This window comes from Pagrus pagrus (genome assembly GCF_965226575.1).
Source record: "Pagrus pagrus genome assembly, chromosome: 19".
In the NCBI taxonomy this organism is placed as follows: domain Eukaryota; kingdom Metazoa; phylum Chordata; class Actinopteri; order Spariformes; family Sparidae; genus Pagrus; species Pagrus pagrus.
Window position 1 is genome coordinate 26,171,046 of NC_140203.1, and position 12,142 is coordinate 26,183,187.

Sequence of the window (12,142 nt, forward strand, 5' to 3'; positions counted from 1 at the left end):
ATTATGTATGCCTCAATACTTGTGAGAGGATCTTTATTTTTCATATGTTACAAGCATACAAACAATTGTGTTACTGGTCTTTTTATGTGATTAATTTAGGTTTGCAGGTAAACATGAACAAGTGACTTCTTTCAATAACATAACATATAGCTGTGACGGATACACAAATACACAAGTATAGATATTAATCATATTAATCAAAGTAAATACTTTTCTTTTCTCTTAATAAATTCATAACTCAATTTGATTGCAAAACAGCTGTACCATTATGATATAGAACTACCACACACTGGTAGGATATTTCTGATCAGTCCATTGCAAAGTAAACAAGAAAAAAAGTCATCATGGTTTTAGCTGTGTTAACTGCTTCCTTCCTGTGTGTGTGTGTGTGTGTGTGTGTGTGTGTGTGTGTGTGTGTGTGTGTGTGTCTGTGTGTGTGTGTGTGTGTGTGTGTGTGTGTGTGTGTGTGTGTGTGTGTATAGGGAGCAGCTCTAGAGCAGGCCATCATCAGCCAAAGGCCTCAGCTAGAGAAGCTCATTGCCACCACTGCACATGAGAAAATGCCCTGGTTCCATGGAGCAATAGCAAGAGAAGACTCCGAGTCCAGGCTTCAAAATGGCTCCCGTACAAGTGGAAAATTTCTGTAAGTTAAATTTAAGTTAAAGTTTTTACAAGTGTTTTTGAATAGCTTTTGGCTGTTATTGTTTTAAATGGTGTTAAATAAATTGTAAAATATATCCAAATTTTAGGGCTAAGCGAGTACTTGGCTGAAATGAGTATCTGGTACATAGATAATGATAGATAGCTAATGTACAAGTATGAGTATCATAAGAGTAAAATTTGTAAGTATCCATGTGTGATGAAGGAAAGTCTTCATTGGGCATAGTGACAAAAGTTTATTTATTGAAGTTTATAAAAAGCTTGTTCCGTAAATAGTTCTATTACTATTGTGATTAAGACCATTCATCTGAAGCTTAATACTGAGGCTGTTTTGTAAATAGCGTTCTCATGAATAATACATTTTGCTACTTCTGATCAACGCTCATCAATTTCAGGCTTAAATTACCAACGTCTGGGTCGTCCGATTTTGAGTGCAGATATGAATACAGATTATTTTGTTGATTAAACAAATCCAGATAGTGGTGTATTTGACCAATTATTTAAATATTTTTTTGCATCCTGGAAATTTCTCCAGAGCTCACATTATCCAGAATATTGTCAGAGAATATACAGATCACCATTCTCCCTACTCCCATTACTCCCAAGCAGTATAAGTTTCCCAACAACTTTCAGTAATTCAAATAACAGCAAACCATTTGCCTCAACCCGTTACCTCAACTGAACATCTGAAGAACATCCATCCTGGCTTGTAAGAAAACATGTGGATTTGGGTTATCAAAAAATAAATTAATAATAATAATTTTTATGTGAAATGAAATCATCAGCTACCACTCAAATGTTTGTGCTCATTTAGACAGAAGTGGATTTTCTCAGGGTGCACAGGACATGGCCAACCATTTGCTGCTCCCAATCCAGAAGAGAGATCTCTGTTTCCCATGAGCCTTTTTTATTTGCTGTGTACGAGGCAGCTCTCAAGCCTGCATGCACACCCTACTCTGATGACAGTGCACTCAAAAGTCTGGTTACAGATACTGAGTGACATCATTCTCGTATGTTAACCTACTTACAGTATGTTACATAAATTAAAAACAAATCATGCTTGACTCTTGGTCACAAATGGGAAGCAAACCCTGGTCTTTGAAGGGAAAGTGAATTACCCACCCAACCACTCCAGCAAGAATTTTGGAACCAACATTTTTATTGTTGTAAACATTTTAAGATTGAAAGTTTGTTGCCCCAGTTTTGCACATGGGATGTCCTTGTCTAAACTTGTGAGAATGAGTGTATGTCACTTCTGTGGATACGATGATCCAAGTTTAAATCACCAGTTAGCCAAGTCCAACACTGTGGCAATTTATGACTGAAAGCCACTTGTCGCTACTCAGTGCCAAAGGACTTGAACCCACAAAACTGCTGCTTCCAGCAGTATTTTTTCTTTGAAATATAGCTGGTCACGATTTGACCAAATTAACACTGGTGTAGTGTAGAGTTAGAGCTGGCTCCACACATTAGAGAGCCAAACAGTTGTTTTTAGTAAATATTTAGCTTTCTTGGTAGTGAATTCATATTGACAGACTTTATTTTATCACATGAATGTTTCAGCTTTAGTTCAGCCATTTAAAAAGAAAGAAAAAAAAAAGAAATGTCTCAAATTCTGTGTCAATAAGAAATATATTTCAAAAACATATACTGGAAAAAGTACTTTGTACAGGTTTGTTTTTGATGAGGACAGTGACATTCTGTCCAGGCCCACAAACACAAACATTTATTATTTATATTATACAAATTTACTATAGTGACTCATTAAAGTGAAGAAAATGGCGACAGTACACCTAGAGTTACAACTCTATCAGTGCTTGAGAGTGTTGCATGCTCTGGCTCCCCATGCATTTCTGTTTTATTCAGAATATGTTTCAGCCCTCAGGCCTTCTGTAGGATCAACATAGTGTTCCTTCAATGCTGTCATGTATATCTGCTTTGTAACTGTGCGAGTCAACAAATAAACAACTAGAGTAGTACAATATTGCTTTATAATATATTTATTTAAATATATTAAATGTTCAAAATGTGTACGGTGTAGGCCTTCATGAGAAAAATTGTATTGTGATTTGATGCTATAGCAATAAAATTGACTATACTTGACTCTTTTGCTTTGTGCGTTTAAACAAAGCAGGAGTAGAATATTTATAGCAGCAGACGCTTCAGTTGAGAAGCAGTGGTTTCGGCTGAAGGAACACACACACATACTGTGGCTTCCGCTCTGACAGTTTGCGAAGGGCTTCCTGAAGTGGCCGAATAAGAGGAAGAATGACAGTAGAGCGAGATGTGACGGTTCTGTCCCTTTTCTCACGAAGCACTTAGAGGAGACGTTGTATTTGCACTGAAACGCAGCCTCAGCGATACGTTTTATCTTTATAGTAATTTTTCTGAAAATATTCCTAACACTCTGTATCCATGGTTAGAATATGCAAGAGTCTCCTGCAAGGTTAGGCTCTGGCTCCCAAGAGTGGATAGACAATTTTAGCAATTTTTAGAAATATTGGAAAATATCTCTAAAAACGCACAGCAGATCTGGCGTTTAGGTACAGTTACAAGGGGTTACACAGGGTTCAGAGGGTACTATACCAAGTACCTCAATTGGAAACGCAGCTTAAGTGTATGATTACTTAAAGCTGTGACATCTGTATGCTAACCTTTATTCATGTAGAAGCAGATTTCACTTCTCCTGGTCTTTACTGATAGTTCCTTGTTGTGCGATCCAATCAGAGGATGTTTTTCATGTAATTTGTGTTTTTACTAATCCAGTATCACACCAAAGCCTGTAACAGACCCACCAGTACACCATGTGAGTATCATGATTTGCTTTGCATAGGCAAAGTCCACATCCTCATTCTGCGGTCAAGTTATCAAAAATAAATATGCAACAGCTGGTTAGACTTTCAAAATAGATCTTGCTGAAAAACATTTCAGCTGGCAGTTGCAGTTGGGTTAGGTTTAGGCACCAAAGCTATGAGGTAAAGTTTTGAAAAGATGATGGTATGTGACATAAGTTAAATATGTTGTATACGTTTATGGTGTTAAGTTTGTACATGACGTGCATCAACCACACTGTGTAGGTTAACTTACATATGCATGTTCATTTTTTACTTGTGGGTTCACAGTCCTATACAGACTTTCTCACTCTTTATACTATGTTCTATACTGCACCTTCATACACCTATGAACTTTTCACACCGAGGCAAGGCAGAACGTAGCACTGACATGGTATCCTCTTGTGGATCGGTGGGTCCATTTCACACTTTAAGACTGGGCTGGTTTTTGCATGTCATGTCTTACATTTCCCACATGAAATATCTTAAAGTCACATACATACATATACACACGCTTATAAAAGACCCAGCAATCCCCGAGATGATAGCATGTGAATGTCATGGTTTTCCTGGCCTAACTGTGAAAAGTATGAAGGCACAACACCAACAGGGGGTGATAATGACAGGATCAATGGAGAAACGTATTAAAAGCCAAAAGGTCAGTGTAGAGAGGAGGTTGGAGTGGATGGGTGAGTCAGTGACATGACCTTCACACAGGACACCAGGGTTTCAATCCTGTGTGTGGCCAATAGAGAATGGTGATTTTTTTTAGGGAGTAATTATCCTATCTCCTGTCTTTCCTCAGTCTAACCAAGTAGTTTTGATGCCTTTATTTTCAAAGTGTTTCAGAAGTTGATATGTATCATTGCTAAAATGGCCATGTAACATAAATTACCAGCCATGGGACAATTCAGATGTTGTGAATTGCCACTCGCATTTCAGTTCAGTGCAATTAACTGGTAATAAACATCTTATTTCAAGATCTTAATTATTAATCATGATATTTTCAAGCCGTGATAAATGGCTTCACAAAAGTAATTTTCAAATTATTTTGGCAAATCCAGCTTGGGATGTTGTTGCAAAAACTCCATGGGGAGAGACCTAACAGAGGGAGAACTTACTTTCTCTAATAACTTCCTTGAAGAAAACCTGCCTGCATCCTACTGACTTTTCTTTACTAACACACAATTTGCGGTTGTTTGGATGACGGGTCAGTAGAATGTTATCCAGATTAGCAGCAACACTCTGCGCACCACAAACTCAATTCCACTGACCACTTATGTAATGGAGTCGGAAATCTCAGTGACAGATATTTCAATAACAGGATGACATCACATCCCACTACAGTGAAGTAAGAAAATATGTTTTTCGTCATTTTGAAGAAGTTCAGTTTCTACACGTGTTGACATTTTCTTGACTTACCATGACATCACAGTTACATTTGCACTACTCATATAAACCATGTGGATGTTTATTGGCTCAGCTGTGATGGAAACACAACACCCAGGTGGACACGCTAGTTCTATATAAAAATAGTAAGCACCATTACATTATCAGTGGCCTTCGTGTCACTACTCAGATCTTGCCAGCTGATTGATTGGTACTGCACATGTGCAGGCTGTGTTTCAGTGCAAATACAACGTGTCCTCTCAGTGCTACATTTGTACTTGTTTGTAGTAGATTGTGGATTGAGAAGACAGAAAGGATATCTGACTCATAGTTTGCATTTCTAAATATGGTCATGTGAACAGGGTTTGCATTTTACTAAGGTATGTTTTGCACCTCCAGAACATCATTCACATCTATAAAGGAGAGATTCACCATACTGACATTTCATTATTTTGTTATCTAACCTTTATTTTACCAGGAATACGCCCATTGAGATCCCTCTTTTACAAGGGAGTCCTGGCCAAGACAGCAGCACAAAAGGTTTCACATAAAGGAACAAGCAACAGCTTAAAATTAACAACATACATGTTTTACATAAAAGAAAAAAAGCAATACAAACTTAACAATATAAAAAGGCTTATTTGCAAACTAAATGTAGAAGTTGTCTTCTCCAGTGCCAAGATCCTCATCATCCTCCTTCTACTTTGTGACTTTTGTCCTATTTTTTTCTCTTCATTTCTCCGTCTTGTCTGTACAGGATCCGACAGAGAGATCTTAATGGATCCTATGCTCTGTGTCTACTACATGAAGGACAAGTCATGCATTATCGCATTGACAGGGACGGGATTGGCAAGCTCTCTATTCCAGATGGCAAGAAGTTTGACACCCTGTGGCAGGTTAAAACACAATTATTGTCATATTTCTGGATATTTTCATGTTGGTCTACAACTATGACTCTCAAAATTATATTGATGGTTTCTTCACAGGTGTCTGAACCTTTACTCAGTGACTGTAACCTTTTCTATTCTCTCAGAAATAATATTATCATGTATTTTATGGTTGATACCGTTAAATGGACATCCATTATGCACAGGGCTGTGACCAGAAATGTAGAAATAGGAGGTTAAATTCAGGAGTCCAAATTCCCCCAGCTCATTCTTAAATAAATTAATATACATGTCAATTAGTGAGCTTTGGAGGCTGCAGTAATTGTATTTCTGAACGTTGGAAATGGCTGCGTGAGCTGTTTCCCCCTCCTGTCTTTATGCTAAACTAGGCTCACCATGTACTGATTCCAGATCTGTGCTTAACACAAAGACATGATATTAATATACATCTCACTCTCAGAAAGAAAGTAAACATATCATGCCACATGAACTTGACGTCCTTAATTATAGTTACAGCAGCTTTCGGCTTCTGAGAATGCTGTGAAATACATTTCAGTTATTTTTAATGCATATACAGTCCTCACCATCTTGACGTCTCATATGTGAACTTCTCTCTTTATCACAGCTGGTGGAGCACTACTCATATAAACCAGACGGCCTGCTGCGAGTGTTAACCGATCCCTGTCCAAGACCTGATGGAGAAATTGGTAAAATTGAACAAAACTAATCTAATTGACTGAGATTAATCTTAGACCCTTTTCACACTGCACAAAAAACCCACCAACAGCCACTAACATCTGACTTTTGTGTTAAATGTGAATGGGCACAATCGGCATTCACTCCTGCATCAGATGACTCTGCAGTAGTCATGGATGTTTATTGGCTCAGCTGTGATGAAAACACAACACCCAGGTGGACATGCTAGTTTTATATAAAAATAGTAAGCACCATTACATTATCAGTGGCCTTCGTGTCACTACCCAGGTCTTGCCAGCTGATTGATTGGTACTGCGCATGTGCAACTAACGGCAAAGATGAATTTGAAGTCACCCTAGCTACTTCAATCATCAGCTACAGAAAAACAAATGTGTCCAATTCAGCATGTTATTGATTAAGCCTTTTTAAAACAATTTTAACGTCATCTGGATGTAGTCTGACCTGCTGTTTTCTGCTGTTCCCTGTTTTTCCAGCGTGGTCGTGATGATGAAAGTGACACACAAGAAAAAAAAGAAAGAAATGAACTAGTCTCCTGGTAATAGGAAAGGAGCCTGTAGCTTTTTTAGTGGATTTACCTGCGTTTAAAAAATGTAAAAAAAGTTATTCAAACTTCATTCAAATCCACTGCATATTCTTTACAATCTAATAATGGAAAGTCTAAGAATATGCTCAAATCTGATCCACATTTGTTTTCATATTCTATCTGATGTCGGTCCCATAACTATGTTGCAGTGTATAACATATTTATGTATCAACGTATTTTGTGAGTTTCTGTACGGACATTTTGTACGGACATTTCCTTGGAAGAGGACTGTAAAGAATCTATCTGTCCTCATAGGGCTGATAGGACGGCCAGCACTCCCACGTGACCATCCTGGAATAAGTTCTGCCCTTGTAAGTTCTGTGTGTGTGTGTGTGTGTGTGTGTGTGTGTGTGTGTGTGCGTGCGTGTGTGTGTGTGTGAGTGGTGTCATTTGCATATTCTCATGCTGCTTTGCCATATGTCCAAAAAACAGAAAGTAAGGTTATCAACTTACTTTTATGTCCCATATGATTAATGAAAGGAAGGAGGATGCTGCTTGTATGAATCTTTATTGTTTGGATTTTTTGTAAATCACAAATTTGTGTCTGAGATGGTTTTAAATCATTTAGCTGGATATTCTATGTTTTCTGATTTCAATATTGACATAATTACATAATTATGAGTAAGAATTTCATAGAAAGGTTGAAACATGTCTGTTCTCCTTCTTGCATGTTATTTATTCATGCAGATAGTTTTGGGTTTATGTTTATTCACATTAATTACTTAGGATCATTAGCTGGTAGCGCAAGAATACAATTTAGTGATTCAAGAACATGAATTATTCATATTAGAGCAGGGATGATTGATTTTTGTGAACTAATTATGTATTTAAACACTAATTTAAAGATAATTAATAAGTTACTCAAATGACCAAATAAGTTATTTAAGTGCCGAATTTATCCTTTTAAAACACACAAATAATCTTTTTTCCAAACACCTGCCAGACCCTGCACAGTGCAGTGGAGGCAAACAGAATCTTTTATGATGCTCAAAGCATTGAAAAATGATTATTGAATATGAATGTATATTTAAAGCTCAGCATCAACATGTCTTTCCAAACTCTGATCTCTGGATCACCTACACAGAATGGACTGTAAGCAGTTTTCAGTGGAAATACTTTCTACCAAAGAAATAGTTCTCATGACAGACTTGGGATGGAGGCAGAAATCTCAAAGATGAATATCTCAGAACCTGGGTGAATATTCTATCCACATGGATAGATACCACTAGGGGGAGGTCAGCAAAAATATTGTTTTTTTAGCAATTTGTGGGAGCAACCTCCAAAACCTTATTTTTATCTTCTACCTATTAGGCATACTGTTAATGAACATGGAAAAGTTTGATACTTACTGTAGTTCATGCAGTGTCTCTGTGCTTCCTGTAGTCTGGAGCTAAATGAGTCAGTAGGATGACTCAGTGTACTGTATATTCTAAAAGATAAAGTTGACAAATCTTTGTTTGGAGCCTCTCCCCTTAATCTGTCTATACTGTAATGATCACATGCATGACTCTCTCATTACCAGCTCACCGTCTGATAACCTCTCTGACATTTTGGTTTCTAGCAAAATGCTGCGGGTGGAATTCTCTCCAGACTCAAAACTGTCCCCATACCTGGCCGAAAAAAGGTGCATTGCTACTCCTCCTGTGCTTTGTATAAACTCATTGGTCACAGTACTGGGCAACTGGCCCTTAACCCTTCCCTGTGTGTGATTTTGCTTCAGTGTGGATTGCTACTCTTTAACAGGCTCCATTTGATCTTTGTCATTTGCTTTATATTCTTTCTCCCCGACAAACCCCAGATCAGAGCTGATAGTTTCACATTTGTTTGACACCACAGTAGTTGCCCTACTTGTGATTACAATCTAACACCCCAGAGATGTTACTCACTGCAGTTACATTCTGAACAACAGCCCGAATACTGTGTCCTTTTCTGCAGCTCCCTCATCATGTCATGATGGTTCAACATGTCCTATACCAAAGTCTTCTCCCCAAGTTATATTTACGTATAAAGATTTGGAATTTGTTGGAATTCTAGTACCTGCTGTGGCCACAGGCAGACTATACATGACTAATATGGCAGGTCTGGATGACTCATGATTTTCTTTAGCTCCAAACAGAAAATTCTAATCACAAGAAAATAGGTGAATTTCACCAGTTCTCCCCTTCTACAGTATGTTCCACTTAAAGTGGAAACAGACAACTAGAGATGGGCAGATGATACAGAAGCTCTGAAGCTTGTTTCACTCCTGTGAAGCGCACTACTTTAATACATTGTGCCAGAGCTACGGTCAAATGAAGACTCTCACATGACTGATGATATCCTAAGCTTAAAACATCACTGGTGGTTTGGAAAGCTACTTCATTCAGATTTGACAGTTTTGAAAGTTTATAGCTAAACGTTGGGGTTGGCACAATAGTGGGATAAGAAGAGAGGAGAGAAATTGAAAAAATGTTGGAATGTACTCCTTTGGATGAATGAATTAATGAGAAGAACTTCACATCAAATTCTTATATTTGAAAGAATCTATCTTCAATGGACCTAAACATTCTGAGGGAAAGTCTATCACTGTAATACAGGTTCCAAAAAAAAGAGTGGCACGCTGCTACATAAAAGTACTGAGTACTGAATTAATTTACTCATTGCAGATTACATTTTAGCAGTGTGCCCAGTGAAATAGGCATTCTGAGTTTTCTACCTTTATGTTCCCTCAAACATTGCCTTCTTTTATGTACTGATAATAGAGCCGCGGATCTCGACACAACACCACGGATGTTCTCAATCCTTATGAAACCAGAGTGCCCAATAATCAAGCAGGCATCAGAGGTAAGTTCTTTCAAACATAAACCTGTAAGTACACCCTGTGTTTAACGGAAATGTGCGTATGCTGTTGTTCAGTTGCTATTGCTAACTTGCTCGCACAGGACAAGCTTCCATACACACTCATTTTAGTTTCTGCTATTACATAGATTTTTGTCCAAATGTACTGATACATATTCTCTTCCCCATTCAACCTTCCTTTAAAGAGTCAGTCTACCAAAATTAGAACACATTGGCTTTCTTACTCCTTGTAGTTTAATTTGTTTAAATTTCAGTTTGAGCACCACAACTGTGGAGCCAGATCAAGGCCAAAAGGTTTGTTAATTTGAAAACAATTTTGATTGAATAAAATAAAATTTGATTCGAAAGATCAAGTTTTGATCTTGAATTATAAAGAAAATGAAAACATTTTCAAATAAAAAATAAGTGTAGGAGAAGGTTCATTTCAATCTAAATGTAATTTTGATTTAATTCTGATATTCATTTGAATAACTTATTTATTTTAAAATTTCATATTTGAGGTCTTATTTTTGTCATTTGCAGATCTTTTTTTTTTTCATATTCAATCAAATTTTTTTGGTCGCAGATTTTTTTTTCACTTTCAGATCCTATTTTTTCAAGTTTCAGAGTTTTGGCCCTGATATGATGTGGCATCAACTGAGGGGGGCGTGGGATTGTGAGTGACAGCATAATAAAGAACGCTCAGGGCCGTCCCCGATTATGTTGCCTTCAGCTAATGTGGGTACTTTGAGAAATATGACTCAACGCTTTCTATACACTGTATTCACCTGATTAGCAGTGAATTAAGTGATGCTCAGGACAAAGTTACATTTAACAAGCTGTTTTAGACCACTCTTGGCAATTATCAGTAGATAACAGTAGAACAATAGAACAGTAAAATTTGCCAGATTGTGAAGTGTAACAGCCATGCTTTAGAAATGGATGGTCCCATTTGCACATAAGACTGTGAACGCAGCGCAGTATCATGGATTACAATGGCGTCCTCCTCACCAGGATAACCTGCTGGTGCAGGCACACAGGTATGAAATGCTATTGTTAGAAAAGGGACTGGAAAATTATATGAAATATTGTGATACTGGGTAATTTTTGAAACATAGCGACATACAGAAAGACGTCTTTATGTCAATCAATCAATCAAACTTTATTTATATAGCACTTTTCATACACGGCTGTGCAGCACAAAGTGCTTTACACATAAAAGACACAACAGTGGGGAGTTTGTCAAAGCTGTAAGCTAAGCAATTGTTTTTACATTTATTAACCATATCTATAACATAGATCTGGGATCTAACACTCACAAAAAATGTATTAAAGCTATTTATCACATCGTCCATATTATAATTTTCATTATCATTATCAATAAAATACTATGGATAACTTATTTGTTTAGAAACATTTCTAATAATACTATTTAATAGATTCCATATGCCTTTAACATTATTTTTATTATCATCTAATATGTTACTGTAGCAGTCCTACCTACATCTCCTTGTAATATTAGTTTACTTATTCTTATATTTTTTGTATTTATTTTCTGCCCTTTTAGTTCTCTGTCTTATGAAATCTTTGTATAGTGTATTTTTCTTCTTGCAGGCGTTTTGTAATCCCCTGGTGATCCATGGATGATTTCTATATTTAGGTTTTCTGCAATATTGTTTTATGGGACAATTTAAATCATATAATGATCTGAATATTCTTAAGAATGTTTCATATGCACTGTCAATATCCTTTTCCTTGTATAATATTTCCCAATTTTGTGCCAGTAAATTGTCCTTTAGTGAGTTCATTAATTCCACTGTCTGCATTTGTCTGTATTCTGGTTTTCGTTAATTAATAGTCTGCTCATTGTATGGCTTTCTTTGTCATGAGTGAATATGTGATCTATCAAAGTGGCACAGTGGGAGGTTACTCTACTGGGTCTGTTCCTTTTTGGAAATTGGCTCATACTCTACATTGTGTTAATGAATTCTTCAGTCATTTTTTGTTTATTTGGATTCAACAGATCAATATTGAACTCCCAACAAATGAAAAGTAATTTCCGACTTATTTTTTAAAACATTCCCTCCATCCAGCCCCTGAAAGATTCAATACTAGACCCTGGTGCCCTGTACATACTTAACTAATTATTATATTTTTGTTTTTCTCTATGCAGATTTCAATTGTTATACTCTGATAAGTTGTCCACCACAATTGCATTCTAACACTATATAATTCAGATTTTTGTCTACATTCATAGC

General features: G+C 36.8%; 1 protein-coding gene across 3 annotated transcripts in view; it reads left to right on the forward strand.

Moving 5' to 3' along the window:
- The window catches only part of syk (spleen tyrosine kinase), a 51,342-nt gene that overhangs the window by 24,170 nt on the left and 15,030 nt on the right, over positions 1-12,142 (forward strand). For all 3 annotated transcript variants that reach the window (XM_084339752.1, XM_084339750.1, XM_084339751.1), the window contains exons 4-9: positions 483-643; positions 5,638-5,776; positions 6,393-6,474; positions 7,323-7,378; positions 8,629-8,691; positions 9,809-9,890. In XM_084339752.1, the coding sequence (XP_084195878.1) occupies positions 483-643; positions 5,638-5,776; positions 6,393-6,474; positions 7,323-7,378; positions 8,629-8,691; positions 9,809-9,890 (583 nt within the window). The remainder of the gene's footprint in view (positions 1-482; positions 644-5,637; positions 5,777-6,392; positions 6,475-7,322; positions 7,379-8,628; positions 8,692-9,808; positions 9,891-12,142) is intronic.